The sequence below is a fragment of the Camelus ferus genome, chromosome 27 (assembly GCF_009834535.1).
Source record: "Camelus ferus isolate YT-003-E chromosome 27, BCGSAC_Cfer_1.0, whole genome shotgun sequence".
Lineage (NCBI taxonomy): Eukaryota > Metazoa > Chordata > Mammalia > Artiodactyla > Camelidae > Camelus > Camelus ferus.
In genome coordinates, this window is record NC_045722.1 from 3151960 (window position 1) to 3178361 (window position 26402).

The 26402-nt window shown below is 42.1% G+C and overlaps 1 protein-coding gene and 1 long non-coding RNA gene across 3 annotated transcripts in view; one reads left to right on the forward strand and one right to left on the reverse strand.

The window, feature by feature from the left end:
- BBS4 (Bardet-Biedl syndrome 4) overlaps positions 1-26149 on the forward strand; it is a 38070-nt gene extending 11921 nt beyond the window's left edge. Inside the window, exons 3-16 of one of the 2 annotated variants that reach the window (XM_006182020.3) lie at positions 6727-6806; positions 8440-8503; positions 9713-9824; positions 10771-10843; positions 14834-14887; positions 16927-17054; positions 19238-19292; positions 20241-20309; positions 21249-21401; positions 21490-21661; positions 23216-23285; positions 23817-23958; positions 24558-24759; positions 25286-26149. In XM_006182020.3, the coding sequence (XP_006182082.2) occupies positions 6727-6806; positions 8440-8503; positions 9713-9824; positions 10771-10843; positions 14834-14887; positions 16927-17054; positions 19238-19292; positions 20241-20309; positions 21249-21401; positions 21490-21661; positions 23216-23285; positions 23817-23958; positions 24558-24759; positions 25286-25395 (1484 nt within the window). In that variant the 3' untranslated portion in view covers positions 25396-26149. The remainder of the gene's footprint in view (positions 1-6726; positions 6807-8439; positions 8504-9712; positions 9825-10770; positions 10844-14833; positions 14888-16926; positions 17055-19237; positions 19293-20240; positions 20310-21248; positions 21402-21489; positions 21662-23215; positions 23286-23816; positions 23959-24557; positions 24760-25285) is intronic. The other variant, XM_014557022.2, reaches the window with a different exon arrangement.
- Positions 17053-25987, reverse strand: LOC116660204. Its single transcript, XR_004315611.1, has 4 exons — positions 25888-25987; positions 25023-25164; positions 20848-24880; positions 17053-19639 (listed from the first exon to the last, which is right to left on the reverse strand). It is a non-coding gene; the product is annotated as an uncharacterized LOC116660204 (long non-coding RNA).
- Positions 26150-26402: the final 253 nt, after the last annotated feature.

Consider the following 26402-nt stretch of genomic DNA (forward strand, 5'->3'; position numbering starts at 1 on the left):
TTATTGATGAGGGGTGTTCAGTTTTGTGCATATACCAGTTTATTCATCCATTCACCAGTTGAAGGGCATTTAGTTGTTTTCTGTTTTTGGCTGTTCTAAAGCTGCTATAAACATTTTACCTAGAGGATCTAGTGTGAATGTGCTTTCAGTTCACTTGCGTAAATACCTTGGAATGGGATTGCTAGGTGGCATTGTGATTATATATTTTACTTTATTAGAAGTTGCAAAACTGTTTTCTTAAGTAGTTATATTGTTTTGTATTTCGATCTGTAAAGTATAAGTGTTCTGGTAACTTCACATCCATGTCAGCACTTGGTTATTTTCAGTTTTTTAAAAAAGTCACGGTAGTGGCTTTTAGTGGTATCTCATTGTTTTAATTTGCATTTTTCTAATGACTGTTGATGTTCAACATCTTTTCATGTGCTTATCTAGAATCTCTTTGTCTCTTTTGGAGACATATCTAAATAATTTGCTCATTTAAAAAAGTTGCAAAAAATTTCACTGCAAAAAAAATTGTGTTGTTTTCTTAATGTTAAGCTTTGAGAGTTTTTTATATATTCTGGAAACAAGATATGTTTATCTTTATCAGACAAGTGATTTGCACATACTTTCTCTCAGACAGACTCATCTTTTCACGCTTTTAACAGTGTCTTTTGAAGAACAGATATTTTAATTTTGAAGTCCAGTTTATCAGTTTTTTTCTTCTACGAATCATGCTTTTGGTGTAACATCTAAGAAATGTTTGCCTAACTCAGGATCACAAAGATATTATCCTGTGTCTTCTTCTAGAAGTTTTATGCTTCTATGTTTTGTCTATGATTCATTTTGAGTTAATTTTTGTATACAGTGCAGAGTATAGATTGAAGTTTTTTTACATGTGGGTATCCAGCGCTTTCAGCACCATTTATTGAAAAAACTATCTTTTCTTCATTGATTTGACTTTGTATTTTTGTTGAAAAGCAATCGACCATATAATTGTGGATTTATTTCTGCATTCTCTATTATCTCCCATTTACCTGTGTATTTGTCTATTTGCCGGTAGCCTCCTGATTACTGTAGCTTTAAGTAAGTCTTGAAATTAGACATTGTTAGCTCTCCAACTTTGTTCTTTTTAATAGTTGTTTTGGCTGCTCTTGTTTCTTTGCCTTCCATATAAGTTTTTGAATCAGCTTGTTAATTTTTAGAAAATCTCCTCTGAAAATTTGACAATTGCATTGAAGCTATAGATCAATTTGGGTAGAACTGATAATAATACTGAGTTTTAAAATTTATGACCTTGGTGTATCTCTCCATTGATTTAAGTGTTCTTTGATTTATTTCATTAGCATTTTGTAGTTTTGGCATAGTGATTTTGCACTTATTTCGTTAATTTTACACCCAAGTATTTCACGTTTATTGGTACTATGACACCTGTTAATTCTTATTCAATTCTCAATTGTTCGTTTTTAATATAGGAATATGACTGTGTATTGATCTTGTTTCCTGCAGTGTTGCTAAACTTGTGTGTTCTAGTAGCTTTTTCATAGATTCTTGGTGATGTAAGTGTGACTAGAAGTCATTTCTATTTTTCCATTTCTAATCTGTATACCTTTCACTTATCTCTTTCTTTCCAAACTGTACAGTCTAGGGCATTCAATATGTTATTGAATAGGTACAGTAAGAACTTTGTTAACAAGAAAACATTCTTTTTGTTACCATTAAGTATAATGCTAACTGTATGTTTTATATAAATATCCATTATTAGCTTGAGAAATTTCATCTGTTCATACTTTGGTAAGAACTTTTTACCATGAATGGGTGTGGAATTTTGTCAGTTGGTTTTCCTGCATGTATTGAGATGATCGTGTGGTTTTTCTTTTCCTTATTTTTTTTTTTTAACACTTCCTAACATTTATTTATTTTTCACTTTTTAAACAGCTTAATTGGGATATAATTTACATGGCATAAAATTCACCCATTGCAAGTGTATCATCTCTACCTCACTTTTTAACAGTTGAATTCCATCCTTTGTATGATAACTTATATTTAAACCCTCTCCTATTTTTTCCAATTTTTCATTTTTAAATTTATTTTTTGTCAAAGTAACATTGGTTTGTAACATTATATACATTTCATGTATGCAACATTGTATCTCTATTTCTGTATACACTACAGTGTACTCACCACCAAAAATTTAGTTTTCACCCCTCCCTTACCATACAATTGATCCTCTTTACCCTCTTCCCCCTTCCCTACCCCCTCTTCCCCCTTTCCTACCCCCTCTTCCTTCGTCTCTGGTAGCCACTGCTCTGTTCTCTGTTTCTATGTGTTTGTCTTTGTTTGGTTTGGTGTGTTCATTTATTTTGTTTTTGTTTTGTTTTTTATATTCTACATATGAGTGTGAAATCATACAGTATTTGTCTTTCTTTGCCTGACTTATTTCACTTAGCATAATTCCCTCAAGGTCCATCCTTGTCATAATGCAGGATTTAGTCTTTTTTTTATGGCTGAGTACACACACCTGTGCACCCCTAAAAACAATAAAATACAATTATTAGGCTTTGATTTGAAGTAGTAAAATAATTTAAAATAATCTAGGATATGTAGTAAAAAAAACCCGTAATTGATTTTTTTATGACTTTCCTTTCTTCCTCATCCCATTTTAAGCTCATGAGGAGCAAACAAGTTGGATAGGAATATTTTTTAAAAAAATTTTAAAAAGCAGTATTGAAAAAAAAAGCCATCTTCTAGCATGTGTCCTTGGGTGACTGCTAATTCAGTCCAGCCTCCTTCTTCATCATCATTTATGTTCATGAACAGAATTGATATTTCTACTGATCTTGGTCGTATTTGCCTTCAGATATATTCCTCACCCTTCCCTTCTCTGCTGAGCACTGTGAGCACCCTTATGGGTTTCATTCCCTTACAGGCTCCTGTGTCAGCAGTTTCTGGCTAAATTAGCCAGAAAGTGGGAGGAACTGGCAGGAGATTGAAGGGCAGGAGGAAGGAGAAGTCAGGGCTTTTCCTTCTCTCTTTGCTTGGGGAAGTTGAAGGAGTGGGGTGGGTTCTGGAAGCATCTCTTCTGTTGCTTCTGACAGTCAAGCCATCCTGTTTTCAGCTTCCTCCAGGTAACTTCAGCCTTGGATATCGGTAGTGACACATTTCCTTCTTCCCTTGACCTAGTGATTTTTTGCTCCCGTGCTAACCTCTGATTTGCTTCACTGTTCCCTGTTGAGTCTTTCATTTCTTCCCTCACCTGTTAACCACACTGAAGTGCCTTTGTTTTAAATCCTCAAGTGGTTTGTATGTTTCTCATTAGACCCTGACTGATGATATAGAGGTCAAATTGATAAAAATGTCTTCCATTTACATTCTTTTCAAGATTTGTTATATTTTTTGATGTCCCAAATAATATATTCAGGTGGAAAAGTGTTATAATTCCTAGTATCACATGACAAAATTAACATTTATTGAATGACCGTTTTCAGATCTTTCATAATTTTCCAGCAAAAATTATAGGGGAAAAATGGAGGCCCAGAGATGTTAAATGACTTACTCTGAGTCCCATCGAAGGCTGGTATTGAACCAGGATTGGAATTCTATGTATGAAAAGCCAGTGTGCTATATGTTATGTGTTTGCAAGTCCTGTAAGAGAGCCTGTACCAAAGAAGGATTCATTTATAATGTACTTACAAAAGCCGTAATCATTTTAGAAAATTTTTCAACGAAAAATTCTAAGCACAGTAATTTTCAGCTGAGCTTCTTTCCACATATCCAGGATGCTGTTCATTAGCATTAATTTGTTTATTGTAGAAGTTTGAGTTTGAGTTATTTCTATGAGAATTTAGCACTTAGGAAAAATTACAGGGAAGACATCCTTCTAATGTCATGTTTATTTGTTTATGGAATTGTTTAAGATATATCTGGTGTGTTCTTAGAGGGGAAGAGAGATGTCACAAAAGAGTTAGAATGCGGGCAGGAGAAGAGAAGGGCAAGGGAGTATTGTTGCCAGATTGCCAGCCTTACGCGCCCCTGCCTTGGTGATGGTGGAGGAGCATGTGGGAGCTGGCCATGTGAAGGAGGACTTGACAGTAGACAAGTGAAAGGTGTTAACTCGTCTTCATCGAAGATGTTGGCAGGGGCAGTGTGGGAGGGAGGCTTACCACCAGGCTGAAAGGCTTACCTTGTCCTTATGTCATCAGCTGGCCACCTGACCTCCATGGTGATATAAACTCTTAAAGTGTAGCATCGCAGATGACCACCTTGCTCTGCTGTAACATAGAGGAGGCTCTACTTTGCACTTATATGCCTATCTTTCTTAGAGAATCTTTCACATAGGTGATTCTCATACTACTTGTGAAAGTATGTAAGAACCAGTATCCCTGTTTATGAGCAATGATTTGGAATACAAGAAATTCAACTTATACATTTACAGGTAAAATTCTAACTGTAAATTCAGGATTCATAGTCTCTAGGGATTTCTGTGTTATCCAGAATTTCCTCATCTTTGAAAATGACTACTAATAATAAAAATAACAGCTAACACTTACTTAGGGCTTACTGTGTACCGGACAGTACTTGAACCTCTTTATATGTATTATCATTCAGTCCTTACAACTCTGTGAGGATATTTTATTCCCTGACCCTGCTGTTTAAAAGTGAGAAAAATATCACTCATAAATATATAAGCTTATCAGCATCTATCCCCTTGGCTGGCACACTCTGACCAATCCCCCAACCCTGCCCTGAAAGCAGGGGATCAGTTTTGTTCACTTTCGCATCCCCAGTGCCCAGAACAGTGCCTGGCACGTGATAGGTTCTTGATGAATGTTTGTTGAACGAATGAATAAATGAATGAATGAGTCTCTGTTTTATAGTTGAGGAAACTAAATTTTCCAAAATTGCACAGTAATAGATAGTTACGGGGCACTGAAATGATTTCTAAAGTCTTTGATGAACCTAAAGTTCTTTTAGCTTTTGGACAAACTGCATCTCCCAGGAGTGCGACATGACCTTGGAGCGCTTGGATTTGGTGTTGCTTTCCCTTCTGATCCCTAGGATTCCATTTTGTGAGCCTCGGGGCCCTTGAGATACCTTCCAGATTGAACATTTTTTTCTCCTTTCTTCACCCAGGGAACACAAAAAATGACTTATCTTTTACTGTGAGATTTAATAATAGGCAGGACTCATTTGCATTTTATAAATTTTCTTTCAGGCTGTAGAAGCAGTGATACTTAGGGATATTGTAAACTGAAAGGATTCATTGTCTCCTTCCCTTTTACCCTCTCCCTTGAGAGGGTAGGTGACAGAGGCCGTATGATTGAGACGTGGTCCAAGATTACTCAGTAATCTTGTCCCAGAACTACTCATTATAGTGCATTTCTTTACCCACTTCACATGCACACACTGCTGTCCGTCTTTTAAGTTGGTGACTTGTGTGATCTTCAGTAGGAAATTTGATACTGTAAGTGGTTAGGCAGAACATAAGTGGCTGAGATCTGATGATTGGTAGGGGTTGGGGGAAATTAAGGAGGGAGACAAAAGTCATTGAAGGATCTCAGATAGGCTTTTGCTGACTAAAAGGGTGTTCCCACTCATAACGTGGGTGATTGGAAGATGAAGAGTCAGTTGCTTAGCGTTTTACCTTTTTCTTTCTTCTGGCATATAAAATCATAGCCATACTTCTGTCATAATTTCACCTCACCAATTTCATTGATACTCTGTATTCTTAGGAAGGAGTAGCAGCTTTAGCTCTTAATTTTTGTGTTCCAGCAACATTAATTAATTCTGGGTCTTTTTTTCCCCTTTTGTCTCATATTATGGACATAGAAGTCTTAAGTTTTCTTCAGATGTATCTCCTAAGGTTCTGGAACAGAATGATTACAAATCATTTCCTTCTCTTTCCTTGCTGTACCCTTTCTTTTGCATTTTTAAAAATCAGGGAACATCTCAGACATACATTAAAATACATGTACTTGCAGGCTAGAATTCATAAATAACACTTAGGCATGTATACTTCAGAGCTTTAAATATTTTTGAGAAGTAAAGCATTAAAGAGTTGAAGTCCTTTTTATTTCTTCTAATTCCATTTCTCCCTCTTCCTTGAGGTCACCGCTCTACTGAGGTTGGTGTGAATCTCCTCTTTTGTTTCCCATAGAAAAGTAATTTCTTAATTAAATTTTACTAGTATTTTAAACTTTTGAATTCAAGGGGATAGTGACTTTCGGTCATGCATCATTTTCAGTGACTCAGGTACTGTTTTCATCACTGACTTCTCATCCCGGGGCCGCGGTAGGATGTTTCACGTCTGACCTGTGGCTGAGACTGTTTATCTGTTTTGGTCCTCTGATCTATCAGATGTGATGCTAACTATGTTCTATATATTTTGTTAGTAACACACCTGAAATATCCTTTAGAATGTCATCTTATTCACCTTCTAAAACAAGGGGCGGAGAGAGGAGAGACAACAAATGATTCTATTTTTCTCTTCAAGCCAAATTATCAGTCAAGAAACTGATAACTATAGCCACAAAACTGAAAAGAAGCATATATTCAATATATTATTAGGACAAGTATCTCTATTTAATATTCTGTACTTTTTTGATATGCTGTATTCGTATGGTCAGCAGCATGAAGAATTTAACGTGCCATTGCAATATGCTTGTGGTTAGTTTGGACATGAGGACAATGCTCAGGGGAAAATCTAACATGACTTTGTTGTTTGTTTTGTCAAAATACGATTCCCAGCCCCAGAGTTTCCTATTTTGGAAAAGCAGAACTGGTTGATACATCTCCACTATATCCGGAAGGATTATGAAGCATGCAAGGTGAGAGACTGCGGTGATAGAAAAAATGAGAGGCAGGCTTTGTTTAGGCAGCTGACAGTGTCTGTCCCTCAGAGTTTGTGGCAGTTTGTGTCCCACTAATGATGTGTGAATTCTTGTTTCCCCACAGTTGGGCATCGGTTAGCTTTTGCTGTGGTAATGCTGCTTAAGAAACAAACTCAAAATGTCAGTGGCCTCCAACAACGGACATTTATTACTCTTGGGCCTTCAGATTGGCTGTAGGTTGGCTGGGTTTGACCACAGGCTGTGGGTCAAGTTCAAGTGTCTCATATCTTCATCTTCTCTTATTATATTTTTGTAATTTAATTTTTTAATTGAAGTATTGTTGATTTACGGTGTTGTATTAGTTTCTGGTATACAGCATAGTGATTCAGTTATACGTGTGTATATATATATGTATCTATATATACATACATACATATATATTCTTTTCATATACTTTTTATTATAGGTTATTATAAGATACTGAATGTAGTTCCCTGTGCTATACAGTAAGACCTTGTAGTTTGTGTATTTTATATATAGTAGTTTGTATCTGCTAATCCCAAACTCCTAATTTATCCCTCCCCTCCTTTCCCCCTTTGGTAACCATAAGTTTGTTTTCTATGTTTGTGAGTCTTGTTTCTGTTTTATAAGTAAGTTCATTTGTATCCTTTTTTAGATTCCACATAAAAGTGATATCATGATATTTGTCTTTCTCTTTCTGACTTACTTCACTAGTATAATAATCTCTAGGTCCATCCATGTTGCTGCAAATGGCATTATTTCACTCTTTTTTATGGCTGAGTAGTATTCCATCATATAAATACACACCACAGCTTCTTTATCCAGTCATCTGTCCATGGACATTTAGGTTGCGTCCATGTCTTAGCTGTTGTAAATAATGCTGCGGTGAACATTGGGGTGCATGTAATCTTTTTGAATTAAGAGTTTTCTCTGTATACATGCCTAGGAGTGGGATTGCTGGATCATAGGGTAAGTCTATTTTTAGTTTTTTAAGTCATCTCCATACTGTTTTCTACAGTGGCTACACCAAATTACTTTCCCATCAACAGTGTAGGAGGGTTCCATTTTTTCCATCCCCTCTCTCCAACGTTTATCATTTGTGGACTTTTTAATGATGGCCTTTCTGACCAGTGTGAGGTGATAGCTCATTGTAGTTTTGATTTGCATTTCTCTAATAATGCACGATATTGAGCATCTTTTCATGTGCCTCTTGACTATCTTATGTCTCTGGAGAAATGCTTATTTAGGTCTTCTGCTCATTTTTTGATTAGATTGTTCTTTTGTTAGAGTTGTATGAGTTTTCTCTTACTAGTTTTGTAAAATAGCCCTGTTAAAAAATAAAAACCACTCTTAGCTTGAGAGCTCTCTAGAGAAATAGGCTTTGTGGGTCTGATTTGGCCTGTGGGCTGTTATTTGCTGACCTTTGTTATGGAGTAAGTAATCATAAGAAGAGAGTCGAAATTAAAAAATAATCTGAATGAAATACTTTATTAGTAATTGTTAGTATTGTAGATTTCTTATATATGTTCCTTGTCCATGTCTACCTTTTCTTAAATACATTTGAAGACACTTAACTACTTTTCAGAAGTGCTGTTTCTTCCTCTTTCAGGCTGTTATCAAGGAGCAGCTTCAGGAGACTCAGGGGTTATGTGAATATGCTATCTATGTCCAAGGTAAGACGTGTACTTCTCTTCTCGCTAGAGAAATGCACACTCTGCCTGGGCCCTGGAAAAAGCAAACTACTTGTGAAATACTTAAATTTAAGTACATGTTCCACAAAGGTTTTACTCAATATTACTGTTTTTGAAATTGGAACATAGGTCTTGTGCTGGATTTGGCCTCAAAAGTAACTAGTTCTGTCAAAAAAATTACTACTGTCCTTCACTGCTTTTGTAGTTTCTGGCTGTAGTTTCTGGATGTTAGGATCCCTCCCTCATGGAGCAGTTTCAGGTCCAGAAGAGGCTTTTGGAAGGGTTCCTTGTAGTCAAGCTAAAAGAGATGAGGAAAAAGCTTGAGGATTTTTTGTAAGATGAGTCAGGATGAAGGGAAGAAGCCTAGAGGTGTACAGGATAAAAAAGAGAATAAATGAAATTCATCAGAAACCAAATATAGGAACCTCTGACTGAAATTTTACTCTTAAGTGCCCAAAGTGGCATTCTTAGTTTTTCTAGGAACTTTCTTTTTGACGTTTTGGTGTAAATGAATAGTTTTGTTTACCACTCATTGCATTTGTGGTCTTCAGATTACTATGTAATTTTGTGACGTAATTGGTAAGATATTGACATATCTAGGACATCATGCAAAAAAAAAAAGGCTTTTATTCCTGATATCACAATTTCCAGAATTACAGTGCCTCTTAATACTCAAGCGTGTAAATTCTTCTGAAAACTTAGGCCTAGGAAAAATGATTATAATTGGTTGCTATGCTGAAAAACAAGTCTGAAATATTACTATATTCTTTGCCAGAATCTCCTTGTTGGACTTGGGCTATTGATTGCACTTGCCCCATTTGGGTGTACTCTCTGTGGACCATCGGGTGGAAGTTGAATTACCATAGTAGAGCATCTGATAGGGAGCCATAGGAATGTTATTACAGTGAAGAGTTTGTGGGGTAATTTACAAGGCACCTGATTATCTGTGTGGTGGATGCTGGGAGTGGAAGTAGACGTAGGTTTGAGATACCTTATTGAAAAAGGTTTTGACTTATGAACAACTTAGCTACTTGTTTCAGTCCATCTAAAGTCACATCTGATTGTATTAAAGATACAGTTGTCCAAAGGACTTTGATATGAGTCCCAACTCCCTCTTCTCCAAATTTTCTGATGCCAGGCTCCTTTCTTCCTGGAATGTGATTTTATTTTCTGTTTTCTATTTCTTGGCAGCATTGATACTTCGCCTGGAAGGAAATATCCAAGAATCTCTGGACCTCTTTCAGACGTGCGCAGTTCTCAGCCCTCCGTGTGCTGACAACCTCAAGCAGGTGGCCAGATCTCTGTGAGTGCAGGCCGCCTGGAGGCCCGGGGCAGTGTAAAGTGCGTCCTCAGGCCGGGCTGGTACTTGGAGGGGGTGCTGCTTGAGAGGTGGCTCGGATCCCCTTTGAAGAGTGTGGGTTAATTTTGAAATTTGAAAAAATGAGATAGCTAGTGTAAAGGAACGGAGTATTTCGAGCGCCATGTTCTAATTTGATGGGGGAGCACTGATAGTATTTCTCATATAAATAGTGCCATCTTGTGCCTGATGTCACCCTAACTGTGTTGGCAACCCCTGGGATTTTTCTCATCTACTGTTCTAACACTAAGCATAATTTTAGCCACACAGTAGGTTTTGGGGAAATGTTTGCTGAGTGAATGCCCTGAAGGTTCCTGGATGCAGGCAGAGTCTCTCTAAGCTGTTAAGTACTAAGAGCTTTATTAGTCCAGGGTAGTAACGTGTTCCGTGGAGTTCCCATCCTCACTTTCTTACCTACATTGTCATTCACACCTGAACTGTCTTTGCACAGAGGCTGGGTTTTCCCCCATTGTCTCCAGAATTATGACCCAGTATCACGGAGAAAGCCTTAGACTCGGTCGAGAAGAGCATGTCCCTAATAGACGAGGATGATAAATTGTGGCAGTTCTTGTTTAACGCAGTATATAATTTGGCTCATTTTGTTTTTGGTCTACATTTGTAGTACATTGTGGAAAATAAATTACAGAAGACTTTCACTAAAATTGGTGTAGAATGGGACCAAGGCCTTGGAACAGCTACCAGTACAGTCCCTACTGAGAGAGCTTCTGCTCTTGGTGTACACCAGCCTCACTGGCCAAACCACGACCAGCTCATAGGGAGGAGGCTTCCAGAATTCTCTAGGGGGTGGAACATGAGTCAGATGTGGGACTGGTGGGGTTAGTCTTGTGAAAGATTTGTGTTAATAATTATGGAAAATGTATTTCTTTCCAAGATTTCTTCTGGGAAAACATAAAGCTGCCACTGAAGTATATAATGAAGCAGCTAAACTTAACCAGAAAGACTGGGTGAGTGGGAAACTTTGTTCCTTGTTATTAGTAACATGCTAATGGTTCCATTTATCATGTGGCTGTCCTTTGTTATTATTACTGAATTCTTACATACCAACAGTGTCTTTATTTTATCTGCACAGTTAATTGATGATTTGGCTAGGTATAAGATTAAAAAAACCATGTTTCCTCATAACTTAGCAGACATTGCTGCCTGGTTTTCTGGCAGTCAGTGTTGCTGATGAGCAGTCTGTTACCAGTCTGATGCTTGTTAATAACCCCACTTTCCTCTCTGGAGGAAATCTTTTTTGAGGATTTTTTTCTTTCGTCACTGGAGTTCTGAGATGTCAGTAATAGTTTTTTTTCCCCATTGTCTGTGAACACTCAGTGGGCTCTCTCACTTTGAATACCCTTGCCTTTGGGTCGGACATTTTCTTTGAGTAGTTCTTTGATTAGTTTTTGCTCTTTATTGTCTCTTTATATCAGTTAGGGATTGTGTATAACTGCAACAATAAGTCTGACTAAACACTGGCTTTACAAGTTAGGAGTTTGTATTTTTTCTTATGAAAAAAGAAGTCCAGATAAGTAGTTGTTGACTTTGACTTGGTGGTCCAAGAATGTCAAGGCTGAGGCTTTTTCTTCATGGTTACAAGATGGTTGCTGCAGCTCTAACATCACATCATCATTCTAGGTAGGGGTAAAGAGGAAACAACAAAGAAAAAAGATAACAATCTTTATCAAGAAAGTATAACTTTCCCAGAAATCCCTGACAGACTTCCACTTATGTCGTATCAACTACACCTTTTTTTAAGAAAGGTTGAGAAAATAGTTTTGAAGTTGGACACATTGTCACGCTAAACAAAATCAGGGTTCTGTTAGGAAGGTAAACGAAGAGAGTGGATGTTAGATACCTACCTAGCAGCGTTTGTCACACTGTTTTCTGCTCTGTCTTTTCTCTGCTCCAGTAGCCTCGCCATGTCTCTCTGAAGTTCTCTTCTAGTTTCCACAGTGATCTTCTTTTTTCTCTATTTTGGTTTTTCTTTTTCACAGCTGTTGGCTTTTTCAGATATCAGGTGATTCTTGGAAAGACATCTATGAATGAAGGATTAGACTGATTCGTATAAAGAGCTAGTCTGGGTTTTCCGGGCAGTTCATGGTACTGTTATTTTTGGAATGTGTTTAATTTGTCAGTTACTTTTCTACTTGTCTAAAGACTGAGATGTTTAGGTCTTTTTGCCATTGAGTATTTTTATAACCAAAGGCCACAGTGAAGCCACAGATAAAGGAAAATTTAGTTACTCTTTCATTCATTTAGTTGTTCTTTTGACAAATGAATGTCTGCTATGTGCCAGGCACTGGGCTGCAGATGCAGAGATGGAGTGGTGATTTATGGGACAGTCAGCTAAAATAGGAAATAAAGGAAGGAAGAAAAGCAAGTTTTGGGAGAGGGTGATGATAACAAATCAGTTAAATCCTATCTTTTAGGAGATTATGGACATGAGGGGAATTTTAGCTTCTGGTAGGATATCTAAATTGAGATGTGTCTGGTACCTCGCTGGATATAGAAGTCTGAAACTCCAAGTGTTCTGGGCTAGAAATACACATTTTGGAGTCAACAACATAAAGGTGACAAAACCATGAAATCGGATGAGATCACTCTGCAGTGAGCTGAGGGTGGAACCATGGGAAAAACAATTTTAAAGGGCTGAACGAGAGAGAAACTGAGCCCATAGAGAGAGACAGGGAGGAAGTGAGACAGGAGAGCTCAGGAACGTGACGGGGGAAGGGAGAATGTTCATCCGTACAGTTGGTTGAAAGAGCTCGTTTGGTATTACCGGCTCAACGGGGGTAACCAGTCCCTTGGTGCCAGTAGAGGTGGCCATTCCCCAGACAGCCACTCTTGGCCCTCCACGCTTCATAAGTGCCTGTGGCCAGCAGAAAACCTGTAGCCCTACTTTCTTGGCACTCCTCAGGGTATCCCACAGTCTGGCTCGACAGGGGAATAATAATTCCTTCTGCCATGATCTCATTTGCCTTTTAGAACAGCTCTGTTAAGTAGCGAGAGTTTCCCCATTGACAAGTGGGGAAACTGAGGCTTTGGGAGATGGAATGATTTGCTGAAGGGTGTACAGTGAGGTAGTGGCAAACCAGAGCCAGAATTTAGGCCTGGAGTCTAAGATTCCTTACTTTTGGCCTGTGATCTTTCTGCTGTACCAATTACCTTTGCAGGATGTCAGCTGCATCCTCTTACCCCATGAAAGACAAGATTTAACCCTGATTTGTTCCGATTTCCTTTTCAAATTTCAAACTTTCCTTGGTTGTCCGTTTAAGGCATGTTGCTGCTGCTTTCTCAGACGATGCCTGTGACAAGTGATTTCAGAAGGCTGGGGGTTAGTCAGCTTCTGGGACGTTTAAGGGCTGCATTTCTCCTGTCTCCAGCTCCATGTGTACGTTCTTCCAGGGAAATGAAGCAGAAGGTACACAAGTTTTAGAGGCAGGCCTGACCTCGTATCTCAGTGCTTTGCAATGTGGGGATGTTATTTGGATTATGATTTAAGAAAAATATTTTTGAAAGAAATTTGAACATGATTCAGTATCTGATATTAAGCAGTTACTAATTTTTTTCAGGTATGATAATGGTATTGTGTGTAGGTGAAAAAAAGATCCTTTAGGAACACATACTGAAATGTTTGTCAATAAAATGTTATGCTGTCTGGTGTTTGCTTTAAAAAGTAGTGGAATAGGTGAGGTATGGGTTGGACGGTTGTTGGGACAGGATGATGAGTATGTGGTGATTCTGTCTACATTTATGTACAGTTGATATTCTTCAAGATTTTGAACTAAAAAAAAACCCCAAACCCAGTGCTGACACTTTTTGTCTTAGGCAGACTACTTCTCTGAGCTTCAGTTTCCTTATCTCTAAAATCAGAATTGTTATACTAACCTGGCAGATTTGCTGGGGAAATGAAAGTAATACATACGAACATCTGGCGTAGAAGCAGTGAAGTAACTACTTTGTTGTTACTTCAGAAGACTCGGGGAGCGTTAAACCCATTGTTGTCTCTGAGCCCTTGAGGGTTCACTTTTCTTTGGAGAGGGAAACTTCTGCACCTCCCCCCTAATAACAAGATGGTCCTGTTTCCCAAGAGTGGTTTCCTCAAACTTGCATTCTTCTTTCTCTAAAGCTGCCTTAAATAAAGGGAGATGTAATACAGGGGAGTTCGAGAGATTCTGTAGAGCTCAAGGTCAGGAAATACAGAAACTGTCAGCAGCCAAGGTAGCTTCTCTGCATTTCTGCTTGATTTTTTTTTCTTTCTGTAGATCAGAGGTTTGCAAACTTTTTTTTTTTATGGTAAAGAGCCAGTTAATATTTTAAGCTTTGCAGCTTCATACAGTTTCTATTGCAACTACTTAACTCTGAAGTTTTAGTGCAGAAGAGCTGTAGATACATGACGAATGGTCGTGGCTGTGTTCCAGTATGACTTTATTTACAAAAAAGAGAGGATGGATTTGGCCCATGGGCCATAGTTTGCTGACCTGTGCTGTAGACTTCTGTAGATTAGCTCCAGTCACATTATGTGTGTTCCATCCTAGGGGCCTCCAGATGGAGGTGTCAGTCCCCAAGTTCACATCACCTAGTGAATTCCTAGGAAAAGGAATCTGATGTATGTATTTACATACATATTTCCTTAGGGTTGGAGGAGGGGCTCTGGGAGTATCTTCTGAGAAGAGGGCACAAAGGGTTTGTGCGGTGGGCAGCTTTTAGAGAAGACAATTATAGGAACGGGGTGGGTGTGCACCCCAAGGTGCTGCACAGAGTCAGGATCACCTGTTTATTCTGCTTTTCTCTTATAATCTGAGTCACATTCAAGTAAAACCAAAAACAAAACACACCATAGTGCAGGTTTTTAAAGTTTAAACTTTGCCGAGCAAGAATAATCTCTAGACGCTTGTGTTTCTAATAGTTACTGTGGAACTTACACTGGTGTCCCTTTCTTTTGCGTGCAGGAGATCTGCCATAACCTAGGAGTTTGCTACATTTATCTGAAACAGTTCAACAAGGTAATTTATAGAAATGTTGGTGTGGCTGAGCGGTTGGCTGGGGCTTTCCCTGAGGGTCCACTTGTTAGAGATGCCACTGCTCGTTTGGTGTTACTCCTACTGTTTGCAGAAGTATTTGGAAGTGAAAATGGAAAGTGCCATCTACATTTATCCCCATTTTTATTCTCACTTGTTATCCATTTTTTTTTCTGCTTTAAAAAAAAAAAAGACAAATTCTAGAAGTACGATGAGGGAGTGGCGATCTAATTGCTTTTCTCCTCTCCTTATTTTCCATCCCCCAGTTTAATTTTCCAGAACAGAAACAAAATGTTCAAAAAGTGGACCCGTAGGTCTTAAAAGTGTTAATTACGACCATGTGAGGTAACTTCTGTTCCAGTGGCAACTGATTTTAGTTTTTAAGGTCATTGGAAATGAATTTTTAATCTTAAGTAGAACTGATTTCTGAGAGTTTGAGTTTTTAAGGTTATTTTCCATGTGAGATTTTCTATTTCATTGTGATAAGGCTGTAGTGCCGTGGCTGTTGTATCAGAAAAGCTGTGCGCTTACCCTGGTACTCAGATAAAGGGAGAAGATGTGCGTGTCTTAACTGAGGGACAGATTAGGTTAATGACTGTGGGGCTGGGTAGTTTCCTTCATAAAGCTCTCACATGGTGATGGTGAAGTTTCATTCTCCTTTCTCTAATGCTGACAGGACTGAGAATCTGAATTAGTTGGTACCCATTTGGTGGTGTTTAATTTGTATCAATCTGTAAAGTGACGCAATTTAATCAATTCCTCAGGGGTGTGGGAAAAAAATCTATATATCAGCAGTTGAGGTGTGAGAATAACTTTCTGTCCTGAGAGATATATAATAAATAATGCCTACACATATATACATATATATATATATACATACATACATATACATATACATATATAAATAAAAATAAAATATACATATTTCATGGGTCCCATAGGTTTTCTGGTCACATTGAGATCTACAGTGTTATATCCTTGATTAGGAGCTTTTTTTTCTTCAGAGGGTATTTCAAGCAAGTATGTTTCTATTCATAGGATTATTCTGAGCCACGGGAGAGGTGGGATTGGTTTTTGGTGAGACCTGTACTGAGGAGGAGAATTATATTTAGATTTTACTGTAAACCTAGCAGGTTAAGCAAATACAATACCTGGCATTTATGTAACTCACTTGCTGAATCAGCGAAGGACTGAACAAAGCGCGCACACGCGCACACGCACACACACACACGAATAGTACTCAGCCATAAAAAAAGAGTGAAACACTGCCATGGATGGACTCAGAGATTATCATACTAAGTGAAGAAAGAAAGACAGATACCTAAAAAGTGATACAAATGAATTTATTTACAAACAGAAATAGACTCAGACATAGAAAACAAACTTACGGTTACCAAAGGGGAAAGGAAGGGAGGGATAAATTAGGAGTTTGGGATTAACATATACACACTATTATATAAAAAAACAGATAAACAGCAGGGACCTGCTGTATAGAACAGGGAACTATATTCAATTTCTTGTAATCTATAATGGAAAGGAATCTGAAAAAGAATATATATATGTATATATAACTGAATCACTCAACACCTGAAATGTAAATCAACTATACTTAAATTAAAAAAAAGTTGGTGAGGAAAATGAGGTGCACCCCTTGGGAAGGGTGTGTAGTCAGTCAGCGATGCAACTGAGGCCGAGTTTGGGGCCATGCTCACTCTGTACTACGATGTCCCTCTTGACTTATAACATACAAGTCATGAGGATGAATATCAGGAATCAGGAAACACTCAAAAGGTTAATTATTCTGTACAAACCCCCCAGGTGGCTCTAGAGGCAGGCGCCCCATGTTGTAGCTGTTCTGGGAGCAAGCAGTTTGGGTGTGTCGGTTTTTTGGGTAGTGGGGTGTTTGCTGAAATGTGATGTTCCTGCATTAGGACAGCCGGGGCTCTGTCTTTACATTAGCCACACAGAGTCACTGTCCTTTCATGGTAGTGATGTGCGTCTCTTCACTCCATCAACCTTGTTAGGCACAAGACCAGCTGCACAATGCCCTGCATCTGAACAGGCATGATCTGACCTACATAATGCTGGGCAAGATCCACCTGCTGGAGGGAGACCTGGACAAGGCCATCGAAATCTACAAGAAAGCAGTGGAGTAAGTGTGTCTGTTTCCTTTAGAGCAGTGAGAAACTGAAACGGAAATGGGAGCAGTCATGAACTCCCAAGGCTGAGAGAACATGTGACTGGTTACTAGTTGGATGAGTTAAGAGTAAATGTTAAGCTAATATTTAGAGCTTCCAGTGGCTTAAATGATGAAGACTTATGTTTCTTTCCCATCTGTTAGTGTGGCTGGTCTAGCCTCGCTGGGCAGCTCTGCTCTGCAAGGTCAGTTAGGGATCCAGGTGCCTTCCACATTCACCCCTGATTCCTTAGGTCGTCGTCTGCACTTGCATGGTTGTAGCATCCATGCCCCAGGCATGCTCGGGGGAGGTGGTATGGGAAGCTGAGTACAGAAAACAGGCAGTTAGTTGCACGTTGTTCCTGCTCACATTCTAAGGTTCGAAATGAGTGAGGAGGCCACACCTAGCTGCAGGGGAGGTGGGCAGACTTACTCGAGAGGAAGGAGAGAACAGATTTGGGAGTGAGCTGGCAGTCTGCCATTGTGGTTTTAAACTTTACGGAAGATTTTGTGTTCCCAGAGATATTAGGGAAAGAAATCTGATTCAGTAATAAAGATCTGGACCTATTAGCCTTGAGACCAATCCCTGTTTTTGAAAAATATCATTAGGGTGGCCAAACCCCTATCGATAATGGAACTGATGGGCTTTCCCAGTATGGTGTTCTGTTAACTCTGTACGGACACGTGCTACCGTGTTTTCTGTGTAGGGTCTTGTTTGTTTAAGGGGGGTAGCTGTAGGAAAATGCTTCAGTGCCTCACTTGTTTGGTCACTTGATAGAATGCCTGGTTTCAAGGCCACAGAGTCTATTATTCCTGATAATTAGACTCTGAACTAAACTTAGATTTCTTTTAATTTGTTAATTAACTTGTCTTCTACCATTATAGTAACTTTTCTGGTTGTATTAGAACACTGCTTCTGAATTTTCTTCAACCATATTTTGTATCTAAACTGATAAAACAACATAAAAATCCTTTGGTTCGTTAAGCTAGAAAAGACTTCTGTCATCAAGAGGCTGCGTTGATGTGGACAAGGAGGAGGGAGTGAATGTAGCATGTGTTAGACCTCCGTGGTGCTGGGTGGGAGCCTTGACCCCTGACTCCTGCAATCTAGAAGTTGGCTCAGAAATCACGTTAGCTCACACATTCTTCCAGTGGCTGGTCAAGGACTTACTTAAGTCGCTGAGATTCTCAAGGGAGAGAAGAGGACAGCTGACCATCTGGAGCCTCGCTGAGATTGTGGACACCGTTGTTTATGACCCACGGCTTTGGAGAGAGTAGTCATGTTTTATGTGGGGGATGGATGCCACCAGAATCACGGAGGTTTTATGTGCTTGGTTTGGGGAAGGAGGGTGATCAGAATGGGTATTTATGGCAAAAAGTGAAGGGCAAGTTCTCAGCTGAACTGAGGAAGCTCTGTTTGGCCAGCTCAGGCAGGCCTTCCCTGGCTGGGGCTTTGGCCCTCCGGTTCTGGTCTCCCCAGAGGTGACTAGTGTGTTACCTCATTCCGTAGAAACAGGAGACGTTGTTCCTCACCTGCCATTTTCACTGTTGAAACTGTCTGATGATCCTGTGGTCAGATTGTCTCCGCTCAGTGTTGCTTTGGTTTTGTGACAAAGACAAGTATCAGTGAGGGATTGGAAAGGCAGATAATCTTTTACTTAAGCCAGTGTTTACTCCCCAAAGCCAACAGCTAATTCTTCCCTAGAGCTGGTATGTGTCTTCCTTTTTTAGTTTGGCTGTTTAGTATGGCTTTTTGTTTACTATGGAGCAGAGAATTAGGGACCTTGGGATCCTAAATTACACGGAAAATCATGCTGCCTGGCATTGTTTTTCTGGTGAGAACAACAAAAAAAATCTCACTAGAGGGAAGTGGCTAAAGCCGTGTGTGTTCTAGACTGACTTGGTTTATAAAGGATTATGCTTTAATTCTATTAGTGTAACCAAAACAGTGACGCAGGCTATTCCACAGGTTCTTTCCGAGGGCTTCGGCACTCAGACAGGGTCCTGAGAAAGGAGTCCGAGGTCTAAGTCCTGTAGGGTTGAGGGGACGTGCTTTCGAGGGCAGTTCCCAGATCCCTTCAGGAGTCCGCTCGGGGCGTGGGCGGCGCAGCAGGGTCTTAGACACGCCTGCTTTCCCTCTGAGCCTCTCTGTGTTGCAGGTTCTCCCCGGAAAACACAGAACTTCTTACAACTTTAGGATTGCTCTACTTGCAGGTGAGGAGAATTCTTGGCTTGTCCCTGCGCTGACGTTAGACGTGCCATTGGGTCTGTGTGTGGTGTTTTCCCGCATTTTTATTTTACTTCAACACAGCTGACTAAAGCACATGAACCCTACTCTCTGCATTTGATACTGTCTGCTAAAGGAATTAATTTTCTGCATTCAAATCAGAAGCAAATAAATCTGTAAGCCTTGTGCAATCATACTTCTTACCCAACCACGGAAAGAACATGTATGAGAAATAACTGTGTTCAGGGGGCTGGCATTTTATTGTGGGAGGAGACACTTGCGATACTACTGAGGCTGGCAAAGGCCAGTTCTGTTCGTTCTTCTCAGCCGGGCCCTGTAGGAAAGAGAGAAGGCAAAGCATTATCTAGAATAAGAAGTTTCCCCCCTCTCCACATTGCTGAGAGTATGGGATTCTTTTAGCTCCATCACTTTCCTGTATCAGCTTGAGGCCCTGGGGCCCAGGGATCCCTGAGGGGCCGCTCCCTGCGCTGCCCATATCAGTCCCCCAAGTTCCCTGCTCAGCAGATCCTGCCTCCAGCTTTGCCACTGTGGTGGCCTTTTTGTCTGTTTCATTTTTCTTTCAAAGGGAGTGTAACCCTGGGCCTTCCTGGGCTTTGGCTCGGGAGGTTGGCCCAGGGGAGATGAGGCTAACCAGCCCATTTCCTGCCAAGAGGCATTAGTGCAGAAAAGCACTAGTGTGGCCAGATGGTTCCTGGCAAATAGCCACTATGACCTTGTTAGGGGACAAATCAACAAAATAGGAGGGCAAACAACTGTGGGGATCTTCGTTTTCTTTTTTTAAAATCTGGTATCTAGCTCTTTTTTTTGTCAAAAGAACTCAGAAAAGTCAGAGTGTGTCTGTTGAGGGTGTGGTTGGCCAGTCTCCTACTGCTATCTCCCCTGCAATGTAATTCTCTGGTTTGCTTTTCTCCAAGCTCGGCATTTACCAGAAGGCATTTGAACATCTTGGAAATGCACTGACTTATGACCCTACCAACTACAAGGTACTGCAGGCTGTCAAACCCCAGAGCCTTCACACAGATGGCCCCCTTGCTCCCACAGGTGATCTGGCCCTGAAAACATTTTGAATACCTGAGAAAGTACCCTTTTCTTAGAAAAGCCATGAAGATGGCTCTTCTTACTTGGAAACACTGCGAAGCGTTAGTGCTCTGCTGCTTTTCTCCTGAAAGAGCACATTTGCTGTATCAGGGCTGTAGCTTGTGCAGAGAGCGAAGCTGTCGGGCTGCTGAAGCTGCGTGTGTTACGCAGGAAGTTAGCAAAGCCTCCACAACTGCTGTCAGAAATAAACCTGGTAAAACTGCTTCCAGACTCTTGATGAGTCTGAGGTCACAGCTGTCCAGATGCGACTTTGAGGGTGAGATCACCATCAAGTGGATGAGCATCCTTGAGGGAGAAGCAGTGAAACAGGCTGCTTGTTCGGGGCACAGACCCAGGCCTGTCTCGGCAGCTGTGTCAGCCTGACTTCCACCCTTTTGCTTAGAGACCTGAAGCACTGGGCTGGGGAAGCTCGAGTTGACTCACCTCTTGCCCTGTGGCAGAATGAGCTGAACCTTAAGTGGCTGAAGGCAGGTGCATGTGAGTTGTCTAGAACACCTTGATACCAAGCAGGGGCTGCAGGGAACAGGTTGATGGCAGTTTTTACTTGAAGACCCTATTTCTCTGAAGCACTGACTTTCCTGGCAAGAAGTAGGAAACAGACGAGTTGGGTGCTCAGCGACACTGTCTCTGTTCTTGTCCTGCCGGAGAGCCCTGGTGTTGGGGCAGGAGTGTCTGTCGTGTGGCTGGGGTGTCATGTAGGCCCCTGGAAGCAGCTTCTTGCCCCCCAGAGCTGATGCGCCTGCTCAGTGTCTCGACTCAGGAAGGCTGCTTCACTGCTCCAGCCTTCTGGGAATGACTGAGTCACCAACTTGTCACGTTTTCAGGCCATCTTGGCAGCAGGCAGCATGATGCAGACCCATGGGGACTTTGATGTTGCCCTCACCAAATACAGAGTTGTCGCTTGTGCTGTTCCAGAAAGTCCTCCGCTCTGGAATAACATCGGAATGTGTTTCTTTGGCAAGAAGAAATACGTGGCAGTGAGTGTCCTCTTCCTGCTTTGTGTTCCTAGTTACTGGGGCTGCCCAGCTTGCCCCACCTCTCACGGAGGGCCCCCCTCTCCTCCAGGCCATCAGCTGCCTGAAACGAGCCAACTACTTGGCACCCTTCGACTGGAAGATCCTGTACAACCTGGGCCTCGTGCACTTGACCATGCAGCAGTACGCGTCGGCTTTCCACTTCCTCAGCGCCGCCATCAACTTCCAGCCCAAGATGGGGGAGCTCTACATGCTCTTGGCTGGTAAGACGTTTACCTGGAGGCCCCTCCGCAGGCTGTAATGAGGGGAGCGAGTTAGTCGTAGGAGTCAAATGTGGTTAAATGTCCCATGGAAGCCACTCCCTTGCAGATGCCATGGGAATCTGGGTTACCGTCCTAGAGCCTGAAGAAATACGAGAGAGAGACGACAGAGCGTGCTGTTGCTCCGGACTTGGGGGGATTTCACCTGAAGACCAGCAGGTTAAGTCAGGCTGATCCCTAGTTCACCTTGTACCATGGTTTTCCCTCGGCTTGACGACTCGGTTTTATATACATTGAGCCCATCTAAGCTCCAGTTTTCATCAAGTGTTAAGATCTCGGGCATTAGGGAGGGTCCTGCCTCTACTAGTTACTGGCTGTAGCCCATAGGATTGATGAGAGGATTATATGATCAATCAGCCAGTGAATGGTATGTTGGTTTTGGTATCATTATTACAGTCTGTTATTCATGTTACTATAAAAGTATTGACTAAACACTCTTTCTGGGGGCTATTTCTCCATATACCAAGTTGACTAAGTGTACACCTAAAAGCAGTTTCCATGTTCTTAGTGACAGTAGTTCTCAGGTGGTTTTTTGGGTCATTTGGTGTTCTGATTTATAAGAGAAAGGTTGTGAAAGCAAGTTGAGTGGTGGGTATTTGGTATTTACCTGAGTACAAATACAGAGAGCCCAGCTGGAATGGGATACAAGAGTGTAAACAGCTGTACTGTAGCACATGAGTAGCAATCCTGATTTCATGAAGTAGAGAGAGTCTTCACAGTGGGGTTTGAAAGGTGAGCTGGAATTCAGTAGCACAGAATGGCTGAGGAGCCCTGAGTGAAGGCCTGCAGCCCTGGAGCTGCAGGGTGGACCTGGCTGTTAGTGGGAGACTGGTCAGGGGAGGTGGTCTGGGGTCAGAGCTCGGAGGGCCGTGGGTACAGCACAGGGGCTGTAGACGTGCTCCCCGAGGCCATGTATTCCTAGCTCTCCTCTTGTGTCTGCTAGAAGCAGGTGCATGGTTGGTGGGTGGGTGGAGCAGGCAGGGCTTCCAGAGCAGCTGTTTTTGTTTTATAGATCAGCCTTCCAGAAAATACTGACTAGAAAGGGCTGAGTGTTCTGTTGCTGAAGAGCAGTTTAAAGATGATGGTTATGAGTGATGGAGAGGAGTGAGGCTGCTCAAGTAGCTAGTGCCGTGGTCACATTTGCTGTCTGTCAGCAAGATACCTGGCAGCACTGTGGCAAGGGGCTGGAAGCAGGTGGGGACATGCCCCTGGGGAACGAGATGGAAAACCCGACATAACTCAGCAAGGGCAGGTGTCACCAAAGGAGCTGCAAAAAGTGGGATCCGTGGAACTTGGCAGCTGGTTAACTGTGGAGCGGGGACTGCTGGAGATGACACCAGGTATCCAAGCTGAATGGCTGAGCAGGTGGTGGTGCTGGAACCGGAGAGGGTGCAGTAGGAGCCACGTCTGGGGGCTGAATGAGCTGCTGTCTTCACATATTCCCCTTGTTTCCTACGCTGGGCTCTACAGCCGCAGCGCTCACTTTCTTTGTTGCAGTGGCTCTGACCAACCTGGAAGACACAGAGAATGCCAGGAGAGCCTACACAGAGGCCGTGCGCCTGGACAAGTGAGCTGCTCCGTCAGGAGAGGTGTTGGGAGGGCTGGACTCCCCAAAGCCACAAGGTGGCGCCACAGTCAGTGGTTGCCTGAGTTAGCCCGGCTGCTTCTCTGCCCTTGTGCACAGCAGGCCGACAATGACTCTTTGTGAGACAATCTTTCCAGCCCTAAGTAGTCGGGAGGCCAGAGAAAGAGCTGGCAGTGGGCTTGGGTGTTGGTAGACGTGGGCTCGCTGGAATAGCACATGCTCTCTGGGCTCAGTTTAAATCGAAGATGAACTTGACTCTCCTGGGGTGTATTCTACGGGCGTCAGTTAGGCAGCTGAGTCGGGATCCCTTTTTGGTCTCTTGAGGGCCAGGATGTCAGACTTGGTCCCAATACCTGCTTTGCTGGTTGGGCAGTTAATTCCTTGATTCTTCTCCACTGGTGCACACACCATGTGTGTCCCCTAGCTTGCTGTGGGATGGAGCTATCTCTGCTGTTTTTGTGTAATGAGAAGGAGCTCTGAAGCCCCAGCCCCACAGACTGTCTGCTGGCACAGGTGTAACCCTCTAGTAAACCTGAACTACGCCGTGCTGCTGTACAACCAGGGCGAGAAGGGCGGCGCCCGGGCCCAGTACCAGGAGATGGAGAAGAAAGTCAACATGCTCAAGGACAGTAGCTCCCTGGACTTCGATCCGGAGGTACGTCCCTCCCCAGCTCCCAGGAGTCATAGGCAAGCTGTCAGGAGACTTTGGAATCAAGCCCAAATAATCCAAATATTAGGTGTATGTGTATATATATACTACACACACACACACACACATATATATATAATATATAATATATAATGTATATAAAGGTACCTAATATATTATAGGCTCATGCCTGTTTTGGCTTTAATGTTCTTGATGGCATGAATTCTTAAGTTAGTAATAGCTTGAGAAAAAACTTTCCTGGAAGAAAATATAAGGAAATTTGGGCTTCCCGAGTTACCTGTTACTGATAATACAGCTCATTTAAGTTGAGTTCTGTGTCTCTTTGTAGCTTCCTCCCACTTCTCACATAGGGAAGGCAGGAATTCAGTCCAGTAATGCACTGAATGCACCAACCTTGAATTACTGGGTTTTGAGAGCCTTTAAGAAATGTGTTCTCTGCTGTTTGAGAACGACTTCTTTGCAGGAAGTACTTCCTCCCTCAAGTGCTAGTACAGCAGACACCCCCTCCCCCGAAGGCCTAGCAGGAAACTCATATCTGCTGGTCATACCTGTGACTTTGTTTTTCCTTCCCATGTGGACACAAGATGGTTGAGGTGGCCCAGAAGTTGGGAGCTGCTCTCCAGGTTGGGGAGGCCCTGGTCTGGACTAAACCAGTTAAAGATCCCAAATCAAAGCACCGGACCACTTCAACCAACAAAGCTACGAGTTTCCAGCAGCCTCTGGGCTCCAATCAAGCTCTAGGACAGGCGATGTCTTCAGCAGCTGCGTGCAGGAAGCCTCCCTCAGGTAGGAAGCTGTGCACAGCTGTATGGGGACCTGTGAGTACCAGCCACACATGCCTGCAGAGATTCCAGCTTTGAATGAGGTTTGGCTTTTCAGACTCAGAGCATGTCCAATGTAGTGTAGCCTAGAAGAGGAAAAAAAGCCTGAGGGTGACCAGATTGTCACTTGTTCTCTTAAGGCAAATTGTGTAACAGCTACTGGCAGGCTTATTTGGATGGTCAGTAAGCTGGGACTTCACAATATTCAAGTTAGAAACATTACGGTACCTCTCCTGATGTAGTCTTGCTTTATTCCCATTGCCTTATCATATAAGTCAGCATGGTGCAGGTAATTAAAGATTTCTCTTATAAGGTCATTGAAGACAAACTTGACTTGCTTTATTTCTTCAGTCATGGTTTTCCTTCACACCTGCAAAGATACGCCACAGTCCCACTAGTCCCACAAAATACGGGGTTTCTTCTTGAAACTTAACAGTGAAATGACGCTTTCTTCTGGAACTGAGAACTGAAGCGGTCTGTTCTGTTACTAGGTGCTGGAGGAACATCCCAGCTCACAAAGCCACCGTCACTCCCTCTGGAGCCAGAGCCCCCTGTGGCAGCACAGCCACCTGAAGTGTCAGCACAAACAAGAGAAAAATAGGGGGAGGATGACCCCCCAGTCGGGGTTTCTTTGGCAAAGATGTACCAGATTAGGAAAGGTCCCAGGGTGCAGGCCGGGTGGAGCCCAGCGCGCTCCCTGGGCGTCACAGATTAGAACGCAGAGTGTGTGATGATGATCATGAGGGGCCCCCGCCAGGTAGGAAGGAGGGAAGATGGCCCAGATAGGTTCTTTAAGAGGGGAGAGCAAGGCTTCTGGCTCTGTCATGCAGTTCTGGGAGCCAGCAGGGCCTGGGACAGTGGCTGCTTTGGGAAGGACTATCTCCTGGCTGACTGATGCCTTCCTCTGTGGAAGGAAAATCGGACACAGGCCCCTGCCCAGTAGCCTGGTCAGGAGGAAGCTTTGGCCTAGCCAAGGCAAACACAAATCTTGGATTAATAATCCAGCTCTAACAGTCTAAATTTAAAAGAAAAAAATATGAAAAAAGCTCTTTAAGTTGGGGCCCAGCCTTTTGAGTATCCCAGCTGCACTTACCCACGGGAATCCAGAACACGTCCCTACAGCTTGTTCTTGAGCGAGCACAGAGCCTGATCCTGTCGGTGTGACGGAAGCAGAAACAGGGCTGGACTGGCATCTGCAGCAAGGATAAAGCAAGGGAGTTTCCTGACAGGGATTTTTGACGATCAGTCAATACATTCTATCCTTTCAGAATGGAGATTGTGTAGCATCCCTTTGGGGAAAGTTGTTAGTCATGTATGAAAATAAGGAATCACAATAAAAACTTGAAACGAACTTGTGACCAGTCTCCCCTTACCTAGTTCCAAGCGAGGTCTGAAGTGGGAGGAGGAGCCTCCAGGCCAGCTTCCCACTTGGCACCAGCACCGCCCCGCTGCAGCCCTGATGGGTCGTGGGCCAGTCCCCATTTTGCACAGTAAGTGCCCTTTAATCGCCGTAATTTGAAGGTGGCAGACTACCCAATTGCAGCCAAACTGTGGAATTCTTTGTATCGTGACTGGGTCTGTTTTGACACTCGTATCTCAGAAATAAAC